Here is a 12,941-nt window from a genome sequence, read left to right as displayed (position 1 = left end):
GTGAGCGAGCGGCTGTGTGGTGCTCAGTTGCTGGCTGAGGTTAAACCACAACATTAACTTATTCATAAGTCTAATACTTAACTGAATTTTTACCCTTTTAAAGGTGCTTGCCTACTGCTAAGTCAAAAATAAAGCAAACTGAAAGGCTGGCATTTTAATTAATAGCACTTGAAATGACAAAACTTCAAAAATAATTTATGATATTTATGTTAGATGCCATTGCTCAACTCTAACAACAACAAAACACTTCTACCATGACCAAATCAAGAAGAATTCAAACCCCAATAAACAAAGCCACTAGTTTGGTTTCTGCAATGAAAGAGATACAATGCACCAACTTCTCTCATTCCAGCTCCTTAACCCAGCCAATACAAATTCCTGGATAGCTCCCTCTCCTAAATGTGGTTTTAATGTTTTAATATTCAAACCAAAAATTGTAAGTGTTCACATCAATTTGTTACATGAAGCAAGCCAACCATAACCTCTCTGGTTTTTGAGTTGTCAGCTGCATAGATTTAAAAAAAAAAATTACATGTGCTATACAAAATTGTGAACTTATTCTTACTTACCATTTATATAAGCATTCTGATTACACAAAGATAGGGAAACTTGATATTTTCTGTCTTTCCAGAAGTGATATGTCTATCAAGTTTACCTATATATTAAAGTACTTCTTCATTGCTTAGGCAATGAAAGAGCTGAATGGAAGTTTTGTGTTTATGTTTGCCCTAGATCCTAGATACCAATTCTAGAATATGATTAGAAGAGGTATGGTTTTAATGTATGACTAATATATTTCCCAATTCTCAACCACTTGAAGAATCCTACAAGAGAAAACCATTCTTTTAAGAACAGTGAATGATCATCTTGCAATTAACACACTGGAATGGTAGTTGGAAGATAATTTTTCCCCCCCTGCACAACCATGGGAGCTTTTGCATGTAGTAGAAAGACCTTGCCTGGGGACAGTCCCCAACAGCCATGTTTAAAAATGTTTTAGCTCTCCTGGGTGTGGAGATGCTGGACTTGTTAACCATTAAGTACTTCAAAATACTAAAATTATTACCACACAGCTTCATATACTTATAAAGAGATTTACCCCTCTCTCAGGGAGATCTGTCAGGCCAGAATTTTATATCCAGGCGATTAAGAACTACATTTCAGTATGCTGCTGCTTTGAGGAATATGGAAAAGCTCAATGAAATGAAGTTTTAAAATTTTCCCCAATTCTTTCTCTTCTCTGTGAATACATATGGATTACCCTTCTTCCATAAAAACCTGTAACTTAAGAATTTCTAGTTGCAGTTAACACCACTGCATTGAGCTCCTCTCCACACTCCTGTACGAAAATTCCCATTTGATCTCGGCTATGCTCCCACCTTTCTAGTCCCTAGACCTTCTCAAGCATAAACTCCTTCTATCAGGCTACTTGCTGTACTACAACTTGTCCTGCCATGTACCTACCGTAAGGACAGTGCACTTCCCACAGAGCTCCTGGACAGAGACCCTCAGTGTGAAAAGAACAACTAAGTTTCTGCCTGAGATGAAAAAAATCAAACGTCTACATTTTGGTTATTGAAGAATACTGCCATAATCTGGTTTTCCTTGAAGCCATGTTGGTTCAAGCAGCACTTCATAAATTGTTCCTTAATCTGAATTTTTAGAAGGAATTATATTTAAGCCTTCCAACTTGGCTTAGCACTGTCTCTCCAGGCTGCCAGAATACTTTTCCTCACTGAAAAAATAGCTACGCCTCTGTTAAGCACTGCATCAGCAGGAGAATAATTCTACTGTCCAAAATGAACGCTGGGGGATTAAAGTTCCTGTGTTGAAACTCTACTTGTTTTCTCACAAAGTCCACTCCAAAACTTTTATCATTAATAGTTCCTACACATGCTATAATAAAGTTGCTTCTTCTTGCTCTCATTGGTAACATACTTATTCTTCAATATTCTTCTGTAAAATAAAGCTAACAGGAACACAAACAAGCAGAAGTCCTTTTTCATCAAAAGCTCCTAAGGCCCAGTACTTCACTTTATTCAAACTGCTCTCAGATGCAGCAGACAGACTTGCCTCAAACTCCCTAATCCACTGACAACCAGCCTCAGGAGAGGCCAAAACCAACATTACTGCCAGGAGCTGCGTAGCACAACTCACACCAGTAGCTGCGCAGGAACTCGCAGAGGGGACTGCGAATCTGCCAGAGTCCCGCACAAGAGAGAAAGTTCTCATGAGGGGAACCTTGGGCCAGTTTAAGTTATTTTTTTCTGTTCAAAGGGGCAAAAAATGAGTTTGTTGAACCCCACACACCTCAAAGCCTATTTCTGCACTTTTATTACACACAGAATGCGGTTCCAGAACTCTTGGGACCTGCTTCCCTTACAAAACACACTCTCATGCTCTTTCTTCAGATATAGATAACTTGATATTTAACTGTCGTAAGAACGCCTCTGAGAAAAATTCCTCGTTTCATCTAAACATTTTTAAAGTAAGCTTTATTTGTGTATTGTTTCCAAAATAAGCAATATTCTTTTTTCCAACATCCATTTGACAATGCTTAACTGGAATCAAAAAAGAAAGAAATACACATACATCTTCATGTGAGCTTACTTCGTAGCACTTTCAGAGACTGGGGCAAAGAATAAAGAATCCTTCTTAGATAACTAGGTGGAAAAAAGCAATGGATTTATACAGCTGCGCTTCCCTTAATTCTACCTCAAATATTTACACCACCGTGGCTAAGTTGAAGTATAAAATGGAAAAGCAAGTCAAAAAGTAATAAACAGTCAAATAATTAAACAGTAGCAGTCTAAGGAATAAGAATTTACTGTAAAGCAAAAAATAAATATTTCTTCAACCTGAGGTTCGCCAGCATCTTAATTTGGAGCTCATGTCCCCAAGCATTTTCCTTTTTTCTTTCAGTCTCATCAGCCCCCCCTTTCTACTGCCACTGCACTATTAACATATCCCTCCCCCACAAATTGTGCCCTGTACGCTCGAAACCACACTTCTCCCTTCAACAAAAATGGACAGCATTCACTGCAACTGTCTCTACCCTGTACACACACACTCAACGGCTCCATCGGCAGGGCCAGACACCAGTGGGTAATCCTGGCACCAACTTGTTTTGTGGCTTTTAGCCGTTTAATAAAGAAGTGAGCAGTGATCAGCCTAAAAGCAGGTATTTAAATCAGAGACAGTCTCCTTATTAGTTACAGCTAGAAAGCTGTCTGTAGAACCCTTAGCAGAAAACAAACGCGTCCTACTTCATACTCATTGAATGGGATTCTTTTTCCCCAAAATTTATGAAACATGCAGGCATGCAATACATCCTCTGGGAACTGTTTTTGTAAGCTGCAGGGGGATAAAGCAAACTATAAATTTGCAACAGCAGCAGCTATGCCTGAAGATCTCACCTGTTTCAGCTGTAACTTGGCCCTTTCTAAAGTGGCCTTCAACCTTACAAAGAACTTAGAACACCAGGTTGGTAACAACAGTATAACTGGACTATTATACATATATTACAATAATAATTTCCATTACTGTTCAAACTAGACCCCTTGAAGGGCTGGTGTACTTTTGCTAGAAAGTTAGTATGAGAGTGAACAAAGGACCATTACATGAAATGGCACACTGACTGTGCATTCAGGACAGTGTTAGATGACTGCTAAAGGGAAGAATATGGAAATAAAATCATCAAAAATATTTACACTTGAACTTCTCTTTGGCTTGGTAAGCAGCTTCTTGAAAATACAGGATTACAAGCAATAGCTTTTGTAGTCCAACTTGTCTTTTACCCACTAACTGACTAAACAGATCGAGTTTTGAAATAAAAATGATGTCTCTAACAGTGGGAACTGAAAAGACATCTGTGTGTCTCATATTGGTACTGAAACCAATATGAAACATGAATCTTATTTCCGGCATCTCTCAAACTTAATTACCTTTCAGAGTTTTGCTCTTCTTTCTCCAGCATAATTTTAATTGTCCCATCTGTACACAGTAACCCATTTTGATCAAAATACAACACATCATATAAGCTACAGGATGAGACTTTCCAATGCTGATGTTGACTTTATCAGTTAACTCTTATCTTTATGCTACCTAAACATTTGAGCCAAGGTTTCCTAACCATTAATTAGACAGCTGCCTAACTAGCTCTTGTGCAGCATCTTGCTTTTATTGCTGTTTTACTGGCTTTATCACATTATCTTTTCTCTCCATGAATAAGGTACTTACAAAGCCCAGAAATTATTTCCTCAGTTTACCACTTCAAAAAAAATTTTTTTTTTAAAACAGTATTCATTATGCAGTTGGTAATAGAATTCATCCTTCACTAAGTCACAGATGACAGTAGCCTGCACTGCATCCATTTTACAAGAGCTATCACTAAACTAGACGTTTTCTCATACTTTGAAAAACCAATTGGTAGCATACCCATGTCCAATCTGAGAGGTACATATCCACTCTTATAATGAAAACCTTACTAACACAGTTTTGCATGCTCATCAGTACTGGTATCCTTAAGAGTTCGGCCATACTGCATCACTCTGGTAGTCTTCACATTAACACTGAAATCCAGATGAAGATTTTTTATTTCTCTGTTATGGTTGGACTAAAACCAGGAAGAATAAGGAAATGGCCAATAAAATAAAAACAAGTGTAAGGGTCAAAGGTACTTTTCCTCCAAGGTACCTAAGTTTTTGGCAAATTTACTCATTTCTACAACCTTCAGCAAGAATGATCAGAAAAAAGACAGCATTCAAAGCAAGCAAGCCCTACTGGAAAAGCAGATAAACTTGCCTGGGGAAACAAACATTAACGAAGTAGTGCAGCTGTGTATAGAAACATTGAAAAAGAAATGACATTAATTACAACCTTGCCAAAGGGCTGAACACTGACTACCAGCAATTTTGCTCAATTGTTCAGAATGCTATCTATAAGACATTTCAGATCCATTTACAGTAAATGAAACCTGATATGGAGAACTAGGGACTTTAAAAGGGAGAAGGCTAAGAGTAAAAGATGTTTTCTTTTGGGGAATTGAGAAAACAGCAAAATTATACCAGGTAGTATAAACCAAAAATAGGTTCGTAAATGTAATGTGAAATGCTTAATAAAAAGATTCCTGTTTGTGAGTGGAACTCTACCCAGTTTGAGGCATAATATGAAAACAGTAAAACCACTGGATTTTAATACAGATTTTTATCTAACCAAGATTTACTAAGGAGGTAACATTTAGAACACCCATGAACGTAAAAGGTTTCTGCACACGAGAGATGAAGGATTAGACAGTAGAGGACAGTAGAGCAAAAGGATTATGAAATGCAATACAAGACAAAGCACCTTTGTATATTTTGCTGTCCAAGTGAGTGACAGCAACTCCACAGAGACTAAGTGATATACTCTGATGCTCAACAGCATCCACCACTGGCTAAATAGCAGAGCCATTCAAAGGAACCCATAGCTATTCTGGCCTAAATGCATAATTCCATTTGAATTCATGCCCCTAGCGCCAAATTCCCTAAGTACGTAGATTTCCTTTATGTAGGGAAATCATAAGATAAAACTGAAAGGATAGCCAGCCCCAAAACCATCTTCCCGTTAAGAGTAGGTGATTCATTGCCCAGCTGTTCCTGACAACAGAGCAAAGAGGCCCGAACCACATGACTTGAACCTGTCAGGAATAAATCCCATTAACTATCCAAGAAGAATTTAATGTGTAAGTACCACTTCATAATCCAGATGCTTTAAATTTTCAGTGTGCTCATTAAAATCAATTTAGCCATTTATAATTAACTGAAATAGTTATTAAATATTAAAAAATAGAACAAACTTAATGGGAATATTTTGTGATACATACTACCATGTATTGATAATCTTTTTATAGGTTAAATATTTTTATTCATTTGTTCTTGGTTCTGGAGGATATCAAACTCATTATTCTGTACCATTGCACACGAAAGAAGAAAACACTCCCTAGATGTAAGAATTAACAGAGTTAAAAATTAAAACACCTCCAGAAAAAACAAGTACAAATCAAGTATATTCTTGCAATTAAAGTATGCATGTCAGAATTAAGCTGCACCATATAGAATTAAGAATCTTTGGTCTATGCTACATATAAGAGTGTGAAAAATGCCTGGATGGCATACCCCAAAAAGATCACTTAACATTAAACAGAATTTAGACAATGAAGAACTATAGTGCAGGATCCATTTTTTAAACCCATGGACAACAGAACTTAGGCAAAAAACATATAGAAATGGAGAAGGAGAGGAAAAGCTGCCAAGGAGATTCACACACAAAGTAACAAAAATTACTTGAGTTGCTTACCGCATATTCTTCTGGTGTAACCTTTAGAACGTCAAATACCACTGCATCAAAGCTCTTCTTCAGTTCAGCTGAACCTTTGTCACTCAAGGATTCAGAGCTGCTACTCTTCTGCAGAAATAAACAAAACCACTGATGATATTTTGGTTCTCTCCTCTTCTTTTTTGTTTTTACACTCCCAAAAGCAAAATTTCTGTTCAAACATCACTGTTCACAGAATTTTTCTATCGGGCAAATTACCAATTAGATGTCAGTCACAGGACATACTTTCTCCTGACAAAGACTGCTAAAATCAGAGACACTCAAACTGACTTCAATGGATTTTCAAAGGCGTTCCTCAAAACACAACAGTTACATTTCAATGCATAACTTTCCTGTCAACAAAACTGGAATTTAATTAATAGTAACAATACAGTCATACTGAATTTCAAACAGAAAAAATACCACTATGGTGAAAAAAAACCCCAAGGTCTGCCCCAAAGGAATAGTTAACATCAAAGAACAGTATCAATCTCTTCCTGTTTATCTTAGAAGCATTAAAACTTACAAAAATTACACTGTGAGCTACAGATGTGTTCGTGTTGAAGACACTTTGTATAAAGTATAAACTTAGTACATTTAGTTGGTTTTTTAAGTTATAGTAATTCATATTTGCAAAAGATACCAGATCCTAGAATATTATTCTATGAATCTTTATCTACAACATCAAAATTTAGCTTCCCTGCAAAATACAAATATGGTTCAAAAAATTAACACTTTGTATGAAATTAACACTTCATATTGGTTTCATATGTTTCATGTATTGTTTTCATATGAAGCATATGAAAACAATACATCTGTGTTATGAGTAATCACTTCCTCTAGTATATAGATGCAAACCTAGATTCTGTTCAGTCATTACAAGAAAGAAGGGTTTTTTCGCATGGAGATTGCAATGTCACATCCAGATGTACACTTCACATCTGAACCCCAGGCATACTTATTTCAGAAATATACATACAGCATGCAATCGCTTTGCTGCCCCACACTCTCCTCTGAAGACCTGAAAGGCTATGCACATTTCTTGCTTCTTAGTTTCTCCTCACTTTCAGAAACCTGGCATAATGCAAACTCCCCACTAAAAAGTAAGAAATAAGATGAGACACATGGACAAAACCATCATGAAGGACCACAGTTACTACAGTCAATAACTGTATCAAATCTAATGCATCTTCTTCAGCAAACGGTAGGCTTGTCTGAAGTACAGTATGGCACCTGCATGCTTCAGCAATAGCATAGCCTTGACGTAAGCACTAACAGAGCTCCCACAACAGTTTTGCTAATATTTTGTTTGGAGAGATTCGAGAGAAAGAAAACTAGTATTGGTGCACAGAGCTCCCATTGCTGGGAGCTCCAGCTCAGCTGTGGCAAAACACACTGAGCACAAACCAAGACCTGCCTAGTCTCATGTTGGAGACTGATGTATCCTTAAGCACTCTATCCTAACCACCATCACAGGGGGATACCTCCTAGAAAGCTGAAAAGATTAGACTTTGACCCACATAATGAAGGCACTTTCTGACAGTCTGTGTAATTTTACTGCTAATGTTGAACGTTTTCAAGACCATGGATATGGATGATATACACAACACACATGAATGACCACTTCACCGGATGACTTCTGGTGGAAGCAAAATTTCAGCACTGTACTTTCAGTAACACCTGCATCACATCTGCTGATGTGGCAGATGTGATGTGGCAGGAGGGAAGATAGCACATGGTCACTGATGCTGGTAAATAGTTCTATTGTGCTAATGTCTTCTCCCGAAAACCTAACAAGGCAGTATTTTAGGGCTACACTATGTATTTTGACTATGGCTTCCCACTCAGAAACAAGAACATTTGAACTCCTTGAGAATTCAGCCAGCTGAAAAACTCTTGTCCATTTTTAAGCGCTTTTGTTACAAGGACATATAAAGAAAATATATACTCATTTAATAATCATGTCCAGTTTTAGTTAGGTGGTTCTAACAGTACCATCTCTCTAAAAAACCTGACTTTGAAAACATCACCAAAAACTCCAAACCAGACAGGCATTCTCAGTAACCAACACACTTAGAGAAACATTTCAGTTACAAGTCCTCCCTCCTCCCAGTTAGTCCAGATAGGAAAAAAAAAGAACCACTTGCTGAAAGCAGATTCATGTAACTTTGCCAAAATATATTTTACTCAGTTTTAGCAGACATCATGTAAACATTCGAGACTATCTTGTTGAGTAAAAAAAGAGCTTTCCTCCAAGAAAATTTTTCAGTTGCATGCTGACAAATGGTCAATCAATGATTCGTAATACAATGATAAGGGAAGTACAAGAATCTGTACAAAAACAAACAACGGTCTTGGAGATTGATGCCAGGTTTCTTGTTTAATTCTTGACAATACTTGTGAAATTGTGCTGGAGATTATTTGATTCCTTTTGATAACACAACACTCCAATTTTCCTTTCACCTTGTTTGTGGTACTTTCCATTTCCATATGCACATACAAGTGCATAGCACACATGCAGCTCTGCTATCAAAACACATGTGTAAATATATAAATAAAACAAACATCTTTGGTAAGGTCCAAAGATTTATTCAAGGAAGCAACTGTTTTCAGGACTTCGTGGCTCTCATCACTACTGACTCTGTAATGTTCTTGAATACCTTGTCTTTTAAACAAAAGACAAATGAAGAATGAAAGAAAAAGACAAACTGAAATCCACCATGGTAAAAACGTGTTTCATGCTGTGACAAAAAGCAATAAAAATAAGCATCAGCAATAAAGTAACTGTGTTCCCTGAGCAGAAAGCTTAGCTTAGTATTGTACATCTGTACAAGCCAAAGCATATATTCAGTCACCCTAAAGAAGACAGACAAACAATGCATCTGGAAAGATCACTCAATATACACTGAAGGCAGATTTTCAGTTCCCTTCATCCCAGTACTACGAGGCGTTAACAAAAAAAACCAAACCAAAAAAACACAATAAAAACTTGAAGAGGGAGTGATTTGCAAGAGTTTTAGGGGAAAAAGAAAAAAACAAAACCAACCAGGTCTTGCAAACCCTCCAACATTGCTAAGAATTTAGGCATCAGTCACAACTCTCAACAGCTCCTCACATGAGCCTAGCAAAAAGAACTCAAAGTTTGGTACTAACGCCACCCCACCCCTTCTTTTCCTTAACAAGTAGGTGACAAATGGAAAACTATATTAACTTCAAAATAAGAGGCATCAGCATAGGAGGCCAATCTCCATCGCTTGACTGATACACATGCTCTTAACTCATAAGCTGTTCACTTCTAGAGGGCAGAAACTTTGGTGGGCAGGAGGGGACCCATACCAATGCCTGAATATAGTCCAAGAAACAAAGGGAACAACCTTATTCCAGTGCTACTGTGTCAGACTGCCCCTTGACACACACGCACACACAAGTACCTGTCAGAGAAGAGAACATTTCCCACAGACCTTGCCAGCCCATCTTATTGAGCTAAGAGCATCTATTACTGTTAAAACTTGAAAAGAAAAGCTTCCTTGTCTAGACGTGATGGAAGAGAACATAAAAAAGGCAGCTTTGGCTATGGCAAGGCTGTAAATGCTAGCTCATGCTTTATTTTGGTATACAAAGGTCAGAACTTTAAGTTATTCACATCTAAACTGGGGCAGCATATGAAACCAATGCACAAAACAAGAATCTGCTGCACCAGATGTGTTAAAAGAAAAACTTAACATTTTGGTGCATTTTTAAAAAATTGAGTACTTATGGTCTTAAGTATCCAATAACTGAGTTTTGTAATCCTTACCTCTGAAGCAGTAGCCGCAATATTAACACTGCTTGACTGTCCGTTCATTAGGTCCATACTGCCCACACCATCAATCTTCGGCCCTACATTTACAGCAGCAGGATCACCTCCAAGGCAACTGAATAACCATTCCTACAAAGAGCAAAAAGTAATCAGAAACCATTTTATTCACGTGTTCAGAGAAGGGCAACGAAGCTGGTGAAGGGTCTGGAGAACAAGTCTTATGAGGAGCGGCTGAGGGAACTGGGGTGGTTTAGCCTGGAGAAGAGGAGGCTCAGGGGAGACCTTATTGCGCTCTACAACTACCTGAAAGGAGGTTGTAGCGAGGTGGGTGTCGGTCTCTTCTCCCAACTAGTGATAGGACGAGAGGAAATGGCCTCAAGTTGCGCCAGGGGAGGTTTAGACTGGACATGAGGAAAAATTTCTTTACTGAAAGAGTGGTTAAACATTGGAACAGGCTGCCCAGGGAAGTGGTGGAGTCACCATCCATGGAAGTATTTAAAAGACGTGTAGATGAGGCGCTTAGGGACATGGTTTAGTGGGCACAGTGGTGTTGGGTTGACGGTTGAACTTGTTGATCTTAGAGGTCTTTTCCAGCCTTAATGATTCTATGATTCTATGTTTTAAACAAAATTCAGTATCTAAAATCCATAACAAAAATAAAGTACTTCCAAAATGGCTACACCACTTTGAGGTCCAAACTTTAGATTCAAACACATTCTAAAATTACCTACTAAAACCAACATAAACAACTGAAGGTTCTATTGTGATCCATTACTTACTGGCAGTATAGACTTTCATATTCTTTTCCATACTATTTTCTATATACCAGGTATCAATATGTAAATGTATGCATTAACCCTAACTTAAAGTTAGGCCCGCAACGTCCATTCACAATATGATTGTCTTCCTTTGATTACCAACTTTAAAAAGCGTATTCCAGATATTAACTCTATTAGATAACTTTTATAGGAAGTTATCCAGTAATTTCCTATCTTATATGCCTATTCACCAGCTTCAAATGAAAATTACCACATTAAAAGCAATTTAAGAGTACAAGTGGAATTTACACTTTTCTCCACAAATTACCCAAATTATTAATAAAAAAAGAAAAAAAACACAAAGGAAAACTCCACACACTAACTTTTAATGCACCCTTGCAAGAATACTATTACTTTTCATTTCTACAGAGAAAAGGCTGAAAAGAAATTGAAACCTTTGGCATCCACTACAGTATGACTAACCAATACCTAAGTGTTACATCGAGAGTAAAAATTGGTTTGGGCTTAAATTTCATGAGATGTTAGTGCCCTCTAGCGTGAAAACGACTATAAATCAGTTTTCATAGGTCTATGTTTATAACAAGTGTAACCATTTCTGAAGTTGCTATTATTTATGAAATTCACTTTAGGTTTGTAGTTTAACTCGGAACTGTTACACAGTCTGCAAATAAATGGAGAAGGTAAGTGACAGGTAACTGAGTAATACCACATGACAAAATAGTATTACAGCATCTCATACTTAAGACCTCTATGCAATGAAATAAACAAAGTAATCCAAAAAGCTCTATCTCCAATTGACCTAAACCAGGTACATCAGACAAACAAGCCTGGAAGGCAAGAAACTGCAATGTTTAAATAATAAAATATCCTCAAAAAAAGCAGTAACTTTAAAGTGTCATTGTAGGAATGCAATACAGAAAGGAGGGCCACTGAAAGAAAGCCACATTGCAAATTTCAGTCAAACACTATAGCTTCTTGGTGTCTTGGGGTATTAATAGTCCCCATTTGAACTATGTTGAGCTGTACTTCTGCAGTTCAGAACAGCCGTCCACATTCTACACTTTCTTGCTTTGTTTTTTAAAAAACTGATGGGACTGTCTCATTCACAGGACAGAAGATGCTACATTTCACTTGAACATTATACTCCCAGCCCATACGCTACAATTAAGGTTGTTTCCTCTACTAAAAATACACTTAGCTGCACTTAGATTTTAGCTGGTATTATACTAACAGACCATACAAAGGGAAAAAAATACCTCATCTTTGGCTTGCGAGTGTCACTGCTGTCCTGTCCTTTCCTATCTCAACTACCCTTCAGATTGTCTCACGTGGAATATTTCCAAATGCTCATCTCCCCAGTGCCCCTTTCCTATAGCCTTTTCATTCACTGAACTGAAAAGTGAGGAAATAAAACTCTTAACTGATGTGTCATAATTTTCATTTATGTAGTGCCAGTAGAGGACAGAGGTATCACATCTCCAAAACCAGTTTCAGCCCCTCCACATGTTCAAAATGGTACACTTGTCCCAATTTAATCATCTCTGCTGAAAAAAACTACCCTTTAAAAATTTGTACTTTTTTAACCACTGTAATTATAATGAAAATTGACACTTTGCACAATTTCATCATACTGTATGGCCCATAATTGTATCATACAAAGCTAATCTTAAACTAAAGGTTACATATTTGACCCTTGTCTCACATATACTTCAGTTGTTCCCCATACGAAGAGTGGGCAACATGAGGGAGAATTGGGGAAGAAGTGTTTCTGACCAAGGAAAAATGACAACTGAAGGTTTGGAGGGTTTTTTTGTGGAGGGATTTGGATGGTGCTATTTAAAAGAAATTATGCATATCACAGAAGCCTATGGAGTTGGCAGAGCAGCCTCAGATACACAAGAACGAACTAATTCCTCTATAAGCAACAGGATCAAAGCCCAGTTTCCTAATGATTAGTCTCACATAACCCATCGGCACCCAGGCAGGCTCTAGCAACTCCCCCTTCCCCC

The 12,941-nt window shown here is 37.6% G+C and overlaps 1 protein-coding gene across 2 annotated transcripts in view; it reads right to left on the bottom strand.

Moving 5' to 3' along the window:
* Nucleotides 1–10,232, bottom strand: part of RALGPS2 (Ral GEF with PH domain and SH3 binding motif 2) — a 103,723-nt gene extending 93,491 nt beyond the window's left edge. Inside the window, exons 1-2 of one of the 2 annotated variants that reach the window (XM_009275867.1) lie at nucleotides 10,151–10,232; nucleotides 6,337–6,444 (exon numbers count right to left, since the gene is read on the bottom strand). In XM_009275867.1, coding sequence (XP_009274142.1) covers nucleotides 6,337–6,444; nucleotides 10,151–10,207 — 165 coding nt within the window. In that variant the 5' untranslated portion in view covers nucleotides 10,208–10,232. Of the gene's footprint in view, nucleotides 1–6,336; nucleotides 6,466–10,150 lie in introns of both variants that reach the window. The other variant, XM_019471173.1, reaches the window with a different exon arrangement.
* Nucleotides 10,233–12,941: the final 2,709 nt, after the last annotated feature.

The sequence above is a fragment of the Aptenodytes forsteri genome, unplaced genomic scaffold, assembly GCF_000699145.1.
Source record: "Aptenodytes forsteri isolate BGI_AS27 unplaced genomic scaffold, ASM69914v1 Scaffold289, whole genome shotgun sequence".
NCBI classification, from domain to species: domain Eukaryota; kingdom Metazoa; phylum Chordata; class Aves; order Sphenisciformes; family Spheniscidae; genus Aptenodytes; species Aptenodytes forsteri.
Note: the sequence above shows the minus strand (reverse complement) of the source record. Positions and strands in the feature narration are given on the sequence as shown.